This window comes from Sinocyclocheilus rhinocerous, unplaced genomic scaffold (assembly GCF_001515625.1).
Source record: "Sinocyclocheilus rhinocerous isolate Xijiao unplaced genomic scaffold, SAMN03320098_v1.1 scaffold1386, whole genome shotgun sequence".
NCBI classification, from domain to species: Eukaryota; Metazoa; Chordata; class Actinopteri; order Cypriniformes; family Cyprinidae; genus Sinocyclocheilus; species Sinocyclocheilus rhinocerous.
Genome location: NW_015660628.1, coordinates 1,679,937 through 1,690,893, shown reverse-complemented (window position 1 = coordinate 1,690,893; position 10,957 = coordinate 1,679,937). Strand labels below are relative to the sequence as shown.

Here is a 10,957-nt window from a genome sequence, read left to right as displayed (position 1 = left end):
ATATATATATAATTACAAAAATAAAAAACTATTTTAATATATCTTGTGTATCTTAAAGTGCAATCTTCTACATCATTACTCCAGTCTTCGTTGTCACAATTCTTCAGAAATCTAATATGCTGATTTGGTGCTCATGGAACATTACTTATTATCAATGTTGAAAATAGTGCTGCTTAATATTTTTGTCTTTCATTTTTTAAAACATTCTTTTTAATGAATAGAAAGTTCAAAAGAACAACATTTATTGAAAATCTTATGTAACACACATTTTAAATGTGTTTACTGTCAGTTTTCTTCAGTTTAATGCATATAGTATTATAAATAACAAAAAGTTTAGTCAATTACTTTGGAGCCTAAGAAGGAAAGGATTTGTTTTTAAAGCTTTTGTTTATAGTTGGACTGAATAATACTTTTCTTTACTTGTGCTTCAGGCAGCTGGTGAGATCTCCTGTGGAAACCCAGCGCTTCCCACTCCTTCTCTATCGCTCCTTCCATCCTCCTACCCCACCACAGTACAGCTGGGTGTTTTACCAAGCTTTGCCCCCCTGCATGCTCTCCCGTTCCCTGGGCTCAGCCCTGGCACCAAACTCCCTGGACAGCCTCAGGCCTGCAATGGAGCTGTTTTTCCTGGCCCAGCAACTGGAACTTTCCAGCATGGTCTCGCACACGGTGAGCAGATATTGATCCTGAAAATAACCATGGATCTTGGTAAGCATCATCTCTGTTTGTTTAAAGGTAGAGTGTGTTATTTATGCTTCAATTACTGCACACAACAATTGATTCCGGAACTATTCTAGCATTTCAAAATGACACACTTCACTTTTAACTACATACAGGGGCTTAATAAATTCATAATCTGTCTCAAATACACCATACAAGATTTTGTACTCTTGTCTTTGTGTGCAATGGATAGAATGGATGAGCTGAAGCACAACTCTTGTGTGATGTTTAAAGCACTTTGCTCCATCGCTGTAATGTTACATTTGTCATCCTGGTGTTTTCTTCTTCCTCCTCCTCTCTTTCCTATTTCAGGTAACTCCATGCTGTGCTCTAGCACGCTTCATCTTCTGTCTGTCCCTGTTTCTTCTCCTGCTCCTCTTCATTCTTTAACACCATGGCTCTTTGGTTTAGGTAAATTTACACACCTTTGGGAAAGCCCATAGGGATAGTTGAAACGCCCTCACATTGTTCGTGTTCATCTTAATTAGGGCTGCAAAATATATTGAAATAAAAATGGTAAAAATAAAACACTTTTAAAGTATATTTTACAGTATTGTTATTACAACATTTCTCATTTAAATATTTTATTTATAACAATCTTAATACATTTTTCAAGTTTTTCCAAAATAAATAAATAAATAAAATAAAATAATTTAATGTCAGTTTTTCCAATATTGTGCAGCTCTTGTTTTGATGTTTGCTTGCTTTATGTATCTTTTTTTTGGTCTTGTTTTTTCTTTAGCTGACTGTTTTGAGTTTATCTTTTTAACTTTATTTGAAGTGTGACCAGTAATGCATGAGTCTGAGTTTTAGTTTAGCTGATCATCTCTAGTGTTTCATATACAGTGCCCTCCACTACTATTGGCACCCTTGGTAAATATGAGTAAAGGCAGCTGTGAAAATAAATCTGCATCGTTGATCTTTCTGATCTTTCATTCAAAAAATTCTCAAAAATTCTAAACTTTCATTGAAGTAAAACAATTGAAAGTGGGTAGAAAATCTCATGATGAAATAAATGTTTTTCTCCAATGCATGTTGGCCACAATTAGACACGCATTCTTATGAGTAAAATATCTCTGAAGTATATTTCCATTCATATTTCCATTTTTTTAGCACACCAGGGTGACTAGGAGCATGAAATTGTCCAGCCATGACTTCCTGTTCCACAGTATTATAAATATGAGGAACACAAAGGCCAAATTCCCTTAATCATCCATCACAAGGAGTAAAACCAAATAATATAGTTCTGATGTGCAGAACAAGATTGTTGAGCTTCACAAAATAGAAAGTGGCTCTAAGAAAAGAGCTAAAGCATTGAAAATCCCAATTTCCACCATCAGGGCAATAATTAAGAAGTTCCAATCAACCCAAATATGTTACAAATCTGCCTGGAAGAGAATGTGTGTCTATATCGTCCTAATGCTGACTCTACAAGGATCACAGCTGGAGAATTGCAGAGATTAGTTGAATCTTGGGGTCAGAAAGCCTAAAAAAATATCAAACAGCCCCTACATCACCCCATGTTGTTCAGGAAGGTTTCAAGAAAAATTCTCCTCGACTCATCCAAAAACAAACTCCTGCATATTCAGTTGTCCGACTCGACTGGAACTTCAAACAGGACTGGCTTCTATGGTCCAGATGAAACTTAAAAATAGAGCTTTTTGGCAGCAAACCCACTAGATGGGTTTAGTACAAACGGGGATAAAAAGTACCCCATGCCCATGGTTAAATATACTGCTAGATCTTTAATGTTGTGGGCCTGTTTTTCTGCCTGAGGTCCTGGACGTCTTTCTCAGATGCATGGCATCATGGATTCTATCAAATAGCAACAGATAAAAAATCTAAACCTGACTGCCTCTGTTAGAAATCTTCTAATGGGCCGTGGTTGGATCTTCCATCAGGACAATGATCCAAAACAAACATCAAAAACAAAACCAAGCTTCTGCCATGGTCATCTCAGTTCCCTGCTCTGAACCCTACAGAAAATGAGTGGAGTGAACTGAAGAGAAGAAGCACCAACATGGAGCTGGGAATCTGAAGGGTCTGGAGTGATTCTGGATGAAGGAATGGTCTCTGATCTCTTGTCAGGTGTTCTCCAAACTCATCATGCATTATAGGAGAAAACTCAGAGCTGTTATCTTGGGAAGAATTGGGTGCCAATAATTGTGGCCAAGATGAACTAGAAAGCATTTATTTCACAATGAGATTTGCCCCCCACTTTAAATTGTTTTACTTCAATGATAGGTTTGAATTTTGTAAATTTTCAGGTGTTCTCCAAACTCATCATGCATTATAGGAGAAAACTCAGAGCTGTTATCTTGGGAAGAATTGGGTGCCAATAATTGTGGCCAAGATGAACTAGAAAGCATTTATTTCACAATGAGATTTCCCCCCCACTTTTCAATTGTTTTACTTCAATGATAGGTTTGAATTTTGTAAAAAAATTTAATGAAAGATCAAAAGGATAAACAATGCAGATATATTTTCACAGCCGCATTTGCTCTTATTTACCAAGGGTGCCAATATTAGTGGAGAGCACTGTAGTTAATTAATAAATATATTTTTTTAATGTTATAGTTGACAAATACAAAGGGACACCATTTGGTTAAAAAATAAACCATTAATTTCATTTTTTTATTTTATATATCATAAACTAGACTATATGATGTCATTGTTCTAGTTTTGTAGTGTTTTAAAATCAACATGAAATCAATTTAAGCCCTGCCATATTTTAAATTATTAAATATTCTGTCATATGAAAGAATTGTGAAATTATGGAAGTAAAATGGGTCACGAGTGTCGTTTCATGTTGATTGGTTAAATTAAGCCAGCATTACATTGAACAATCACATTAGTGTTATTTTGAGAGATAAAATAACATTTTGTTTTTATGACAGATGGAAGCCAGATCCACACAGATGGTCTAAACGCTCGGAGAAAACTACATTAATGCCCATTAGAATGAAATGAAAGATGGCTGTTACCTAAAGCAAACTTTGCTACTTTTCGTAAGATTATGAAGACTGAGCTGATATGACTGAACATGGATTTGAATTCTAATTTAAAAGAGCAGATTAGGAGACATCTCGTTTGTATATTTTAGAATCAAATCTCTTTCAAAACGAATGCTTTTGGAGAAAAAATGCTTTTGGAATGATTTGGAGAGAAAAAACGCACTTATTGAGAATGGATGTAAGGACTATAATTTAAGTCTTTTGTTTTTCACAGTATTGATTATAATTTGAATGATATGACCAGCCATGTGACCTCAGTGTAGTGATATGCACTTGTAATGCACTTAATTTCAACTTCTAAGGCGGATACTTGAGTAAATTCTTCTGTATTCATATACCTTCTTAATTGCCATTTCTCTCTCGTAGAGGTGATCTACCAGTGAAGATCCACAATCCTAACTTATTTATGAAATGAAACTAAACGAACGATATTAAATTCCAGGTGGTGTGGGTTTCCACACTACAGTGTTATTTTCAAATACATGTTTGCAATGAAAATGTAAAGGAGCTCAGAATCTGTTGTAATAGTCGAAGAAGCCAGAGACTGCACTTTTTCTTGTTTTGTTGTTGTTGTTGGACTGGGTAATCCAAATGATGCCAGTGTAATGATCTCAGGGCTGTTTAAGTACAGTGGCCGCTTAAACAGTGCACTCGCTTTTGTTTTTGAACATATTGAAAAAATATTTGAAGGTATAATGTGGAAATAAAGTTTCCTAAAATATTCTATTGTTGACATTGTATTGTTGGAGGTCAGATTAGTTTTTGTTTTGTAGCCTTTTTTTTCCTCTACATTTTTGTACATATGAATGTTGAGAGTGAATACTGTCTTGTCAAGCCTCATTTCATGTCTATGCAAAGTTGGGGGAAAAGCTCAGCAAAACTGATGTTAAATTGCTGTTGTTTAATTATCTCTATACAGTATGTGACCTCTGCTGAAGAAATGAGGTGAGATACTGACTGAACTTTTCTGAAACTATACACTAGTTGCAACATTTTAACAAAAGTAACCTGAAAAATTATAATAAACTTTAAAGACAACTGATACACTGAGCAAAGCAGATGTTTAATGCATTTCCAAAAATCGAATCAGATAAATAAATCCTTAATTAAATATGCAGATATGCTGAAGACTCTTAGAAAAATGTGCTTCTTCAGTCAAGTAGCATTTAAATGTTAATCTGGCCACTGCGACCAATTGAGCAGAACTAAAGTTTTAGTATTTCAAATTTAGTTTATATAGTTAAAATATTAGCTTGGGTTATCTTAATAGTTCACTATGGTTGGGCTATTTTAGAATATAGAATTTCGATTTATGAGTAAAAGTTCTGTGGTTAGTTGTTCAGTTTATTCAGATGTGAACAGTAACAGATATAGGCCTACAGCAAGGTCACCAAATCCGACAAGGCAGCTTTACAGATTCCCGAAATCCGTCACCCCCTTTATTTCACACAGAATGGCTTTAATGTTGCCCAAATTCCCTCTGGTGATGTCTAAATGCCTCTGCTGTATTTTAGAAATCATTTTGTTTCAGTATCAGACATACAGCTAACAGTAACACCGACTTTTAATGAACAGTGACCTCTTTTCACAGATTTGTCTAGGTCACTGATGTTTACAGTCTTAATGGAGTTCAAACTTTAGTGTGACACCTTTGCCATGTGTAGGCCTACTCCAGGGATTTGTGCGCAAAGCACAAGAAGGTATTGTTCTTCTCTATCACCCTCAGACTGTTATTTAGTGAATCTGTCATTTTACCTAGTTATTTTCAGTGAAAAAATTATTTTCAGCTTCATAGATTCATTTGAGACATAGTCAAGTGTTTGCAGAAGTCCTGTATGGCTTCATGTTTTATTTTTGTGGAAAAAAATACATTTTAGTTAAATACTGATATTTATAATGTTTTTTTCTTACAGTGGAATGATTTGTAGTTGTTTTGGAAAATTGATCAAATTATTTCAGTTGAAATGATTCAGCCATAACTAAAGATGTTTTCTTGACCTGTTGTTCAGTAGTTTTTCCATTTAAATAATTATTGATGTTTTAAAGTGTCAATAAAATTTTGTTGCCAATTAAAAAAAACGAATTAATAAAATCTTATTTATCATGTTTTTCAGTAATTATTCGTCAAAAACAGGAAAACAAGCTTTTCTCTTAGAGCAGTGATTTGCAAATAGTTTTGCAAATTTGATCAACTTATTTTAACAGAATCTGTGGAAGTTAATGATTCATTCAATATTCAGTCATAACTACAGATTTTTAAAGCATTAAAACATCATTATGAATGTTTTGCCAATTTTATTAAATTGTTTTAAAGAATCAGTTGAAATGAAGGATTTGTTCATGATTCAGTCATAACTAAAAGATTTTTAAAGCATTAAAACTTCACTATTAATGTTTTGCTCATTTTATTAAATTATTTTAAAAGAAACACTTCAAATGAAGGATTCATTCATGAATCAGTAAACCTGTTTTACAGCATTAAAGGGTTAGTTCACCCAAAAATGAAAATTAGCCCATTATTTACTCACCCTCAAGCCATCCTAGGCGTATGACTTCCTTCTTTCAGATGAATCCAATCGGAGTTATATTAAAAATTGACTTTTATCTTCCAAGCTGTTTAATGGCAGTCAGCAGGCGTTGCAGTGCATCAGTCCAAAAGAAGTTAAATAAAGAGCATCCATCCATAATAAAAAAGTGCTTCACACGGCTCCGGGGGGTGAACAAAGGCCTCCTGTAGCGAATCAATGCGTTTTTGTAAGAAAAATAACCATATTCAAAACGTAATAATCACTTTAATCTTTTATCGGGGTAGTCTTCGGCTGCGTTTACACTTGGCATTAACATGCATTAGAAACACCCTGGCATTAGCGTTAACTGCTTATTTTTATTTATTTTTTTTGTAATTTGATGCAAAGGTGATATAATACAAAGAATAGTGTTATAAATGTAAATTTTTAAAAACTACAAATATGAAAAACTTTCGAGGATTTACGATGCTGATGGCCGTTAAACGTGTCATCACAGTCTTGTGAAAAGGGTCCATTGCTCGGTGCAAAGTCAACCAGAAGTGGTGGGCTTTCTTATGAAAGACATTTTACAAATCAAAGATAAGTCTCACTAGCGTTCCACACGGGTGTTCTCCGTCTTTCTTGGATATATCGATACTGACGCGAGTATCGAAAGTATCGATACTCAAACAAAAATATCGATAATAATGTGCGTTTTATTTACCAGTGGTTTTATTTATTTAACAAAAAATAAATAAATAATAATAATAATAATGCGTACAATATGCATTGAATTGGACGAATAACCTTTCTTAGCGAGTAATTGTGTAGGATAGAACTATTTTCCTGCTCATCTGAACACACGCAAATGTTGCAAGACAGAACCAATCAATCACAGAGAGCATTCACTCACTGCTGACAGTGCATTCAAACAGGGCTGCGTTTCCCAAAAGTATCATAAGAAAGCATTAAAGCTTTTGGGAATGGCAGCCCTGAACAATGCTTATCAGAGGACTGAAAAAAAACAAATGTTTCAGTTATTTCACAATAAACAAATTGAAATTGTAGCCTATATAGTTTGTGCAATTACAATTATTTAAATTGAACGTTGAAAGATAATATTGATCATGTTCTATTCTGTAATGTTACTAGAAATCATACACTGTCAGAATAAAAAGGTTGCATTTTATGCATGCAACAGCCATTCACTGGCGGTCCCTAATGGCAGTACAAAATATTGCATTAAATCAAAAGTTCAAATGTTACAAATAATTTAGAATATTAATGTTGTAATACTGGTAGCACTAATATAAAAATGTGATGATATATGTTACAAAAAAGTAACAATTTTGAAATACGTTGATGGTTGTATTTTTTTGTATTTGATCTCAGTATTCCTATCAATGTTGTATAAGGGTTTTTGATGCATAATAGTAACCCTAGAATGTGATCAAACAGTTTAAAAAAGCTGGGCTAAGATATATAACAATTTTTAAGACTGCAGAAATATGTTAATTCAGTATACACATTATCCCACCGGTTACAATTGTGACTGACCATAAAATAAAAATTTTCACACACTTTTCCAAAAAAAAAAAAAAAATTAATTATTTCAAAGGGTTACTAATGACACATCATTTGGATATTTTCATGTCTGGGAAAAATTTGGGATTAAACGGGTTAAAATGCGTTTTAAACATAAAGTTAAGTGGTTTTCATTACCCATTTTACTCTTAGTAATTTAATAATTTAACAAATTTCATAATTTAAACGTTTAGTGCAGAAGTATCAAATCGGTATCGATATCGACGATACTGCCTTGAAAAATATCGGTATCGTATCGAAAACAAAATAAGGGGTATCGCCCATCCCTATCTGGAACGTTTTACCTTCTGACCACAGGCCTGTAGAGGGCAGCAATGCACTGGCCATATCAGCACAATACATGAGCGCGAAGAAGAAAATCTCCCACGGAGCACTGTAGAGAAGTATGAATCTCCACCCGTCATCCAGAAAAAAGTGAATAACTTAAGTAATTTGTGGATTAATGCTTACTGGAGACGTAAACCGTTTCAAACGATTCAGTCCGATTTGGTGAACTGGTTCAACAGGTTCACTAAGAAGAACCGGTTAAATCGAACGATTCGTTCACGAACCGGACATCACTACTGGACAACAGCTCAGATGCACAGAAACAAACAGAATGACAACGAAAGAGAAGTCAAAGTGGAATAAAAGAACGCAATGTTCGGCAATCAACTGCAAAAACTATCAGTGCAACAGTACCAATCTTGCCTTTCATCGTTTTCCCAAAGACCCTGACAGGTAAACTATTCACAAAGGTGTAAAATATTGTGTGTTTGGAAGTGCTATGCTAGCGCTATGCAACTGCTAACTTTAACTGTTTTTTTAGTAAACTCAACGTTAATTCCTTTTAGGAACTGCAGGTCCTATCCATAGAAACCATCATAATGATTTATGTGGATATGACACTAAGTTAGACTGAGCTTATTAAATTCATTCATTTATTTCATTGATAACGTAAATACACTGTATGTAACGTTAATGTTACCTCCTGGGAAACAGTCTAACGTTATTATAACGTTAGATGGACTCATCACTTCATTCTTACTTGTCATATTTATTTTTAAAGAGAAATCTAACACTAATGAAATCCTTAAACCTCCCTGTCTCAAGTTCTGTGGAAAAAAAAGCCTGGTTAATTAGCAACTTCTTTTAACTGCTATAACGTTAACTGTTCAGTGATAAAATAATCACCTAATTATTTCAACCTAAAAATGACCTCTCATGCCCAAGTGTTTAAAGTTGACTGTGTTAATATGTGAACTGTGCTTATGACTTATTTTAACATATTTTTTGTTTTCATTGGTAGTTACCTGTGCTGAACTGTCATTTTCTTAATATATTTTACAGTAATTGCCCACCTTTCTTTTGTGCCTATGTGTAAATGTTTCTTATGGCTCTTATGTCAGGGGTAGGGCAGGTGTTCTTTGGTTGGTGTTTGGTTACTTTTACAGCATATATGTGTTTCCTTTTTCTTCTTAAAGTGATAGTTCACCCAAAAATGAAAATTTGATGTTTATCTGCTTACCCTCAGGGCATCCAAGATGTAGGTGACTTTGTTTCTGCAGTAGAACACAAACGAAGATTTTTAGCTCAACCCGTTGCAGTCTGTCAGTCTTATAATGGAAGTGAATGGGAATCACGGCTTTGAGAGTCATTTCATGTTTGAAAAACATACACAAACAAAACCAAATTAAACCCTGCGGCTCGTGACAATACATTGATGTGTGAAGACACGAAACAATCGGTCTGTGCAAGAAACTGAACAGTATTTATATTGTTTTTTACATCTGATGCCCTGCAAAGTCTGAACTGTCTGAACTGTCCTGAGCGCGTCCTCGACAGCTTGCGTGTGACACGTCTTCTTCTTCTTGCTTTACGGCGGACTTATAAGTGCATTACCGCCACCTATCTCTCAAATGGACCATTGACACTCCTAATCGAGATTGTAGATAGTGTCAATGGTCCATTTGAGACCACGGCTTTGATCAGGTTTGAAAATCATACACAAACAAAACCAAATTAAACCCTGCGGCTCGTGACAATACATTGATGTGTGAAGACACGAAACAATCGGTCTGTGCAAGAAACTGAACAGTATTTATATTGTTTTTTACATCTGATGCCCTGCAAAGTCTGAACTGTCTGAACTGTCCTGAGCGCGTCCTCGACAGCTTGCGTGTGACACGTCTTCTTCTTCTTGCTTTACGGCGGACTTATAAGTGCATTACCGCCACCTATCTCTCAAATGGACCATTGACACTCCTAATCGAGATTGTAGATAGTGTCAATGGTCCATTTGAGACCGGGATTAAAGTTACGTCGCTACGACGGATTTCCGTCAGTTCATAAAGACAGTCACTTGCTTCATTCCTGAATGATTCAGCCGTCAGTCTTATAATGGAAGTGAATGGGAATCACGGCTTTGAGAGTCATTTCATGTTTGAAAAACATACACAAACAAAACCAAATTAAACCCTGCGGCTCGTGACAATACATTGATGTGTGAAGACACGAAACAATCGGTCTGTGCAAGAAACTGAACAGTATTTATATTGTTTTTTACATCTGATGCCCTGCAAAGTCTGAACTGTCTGAACTGTCCTGAGCGCGTCCTCGACAGCTTGCGTGTGACACGTCTTCTTCTTCTTGCTTTACGGCGGACTTATAAGTGCATTACCGCCACCTATCTCTCAAATGGACCATTGACACTCCTAATCGAGATTGTAGATAGTGTCAATGGTCCATTTGAGACCGGGATTAAAGTTACGTCGCTACGACGGATTTCCGTCAGTTCATAAAGACAGTCACTTGCTTCATTCCTGAATGATTCAGCCGTTCGAACGAATCAATTGAATGAATGATTCAGTGATAAAATCAGGTGACTTGCCGCCACCTGCTGGTGGATTTAGTTAGTGCTTGGCGGTATACCGGTTCATACCGAATACCGGTTTTTATTTTTGTTATGATATGAATTTTGAAAATACCGCAATACCGGTGTATGTCGCTTAAACAACGTTCGGAACGCGACACTGTTTGAAAGGGGTGTTGCACTGTGGTGAGGGAACAGCTGTATGTGTTACTAATGGCGCTTTTCCACTGCGTGGTACGACTCGGCACGGTACGGCTCAG

The 10,957-nt window shown here is 35.4% G+C and overlaps 2 protein-coding genes across 3 annotated transcripts in view; both read left to right on the top strand.

Moving 5' to 3' along the window:
- LOC107725361 (ubinuclein-1-like) overlaps nt 1-4,441 on the top strand; it is an 11,964-nt gene extending 7,523 nt beyond the window's left edge. The window contains exons 16-18 of the mRNA XM_016534597.1: nt 432-669; nt 1,033-1,131; nt 3,618-4,441. Coding sequence (XP_016390083.1) covers nt 432-669; nt 1,033-1,131; nt 3,618-3,670 — 390 coding nt within the window. The 3' untranslated portion in view covers nt 3,671-4,441. The remainder of the gene's footprint in view (nt 1-431; nt 670-1,032; nt 1,132-3,617) is intronic.
- Nucleotides 4,442-8,424: 3,983 nt separating this feature from the next.
- Nucleotides 8,425-10,957, top strand: part of LOC107725382 (52 kDa repressor of the inhibitor of the protein kinase-like) — an 8,288-nt gene continuing 5,755 nt past the window's right edge. For both annotated transcript variants that reach the window (XM_016534618.1, XM_016534617.1), the window contains exon 1: nt 8,425-8,566. In XM_016534618.1, the coding sequence (XP_016390104.1) occupies nt 8,445-8,566 (122 nt within the window). In that variant the 5' untranslated portion in view covers nt 8,425-8,444. The remainder of the gene's footprint in view (nt 8,567-10,957) is intronic.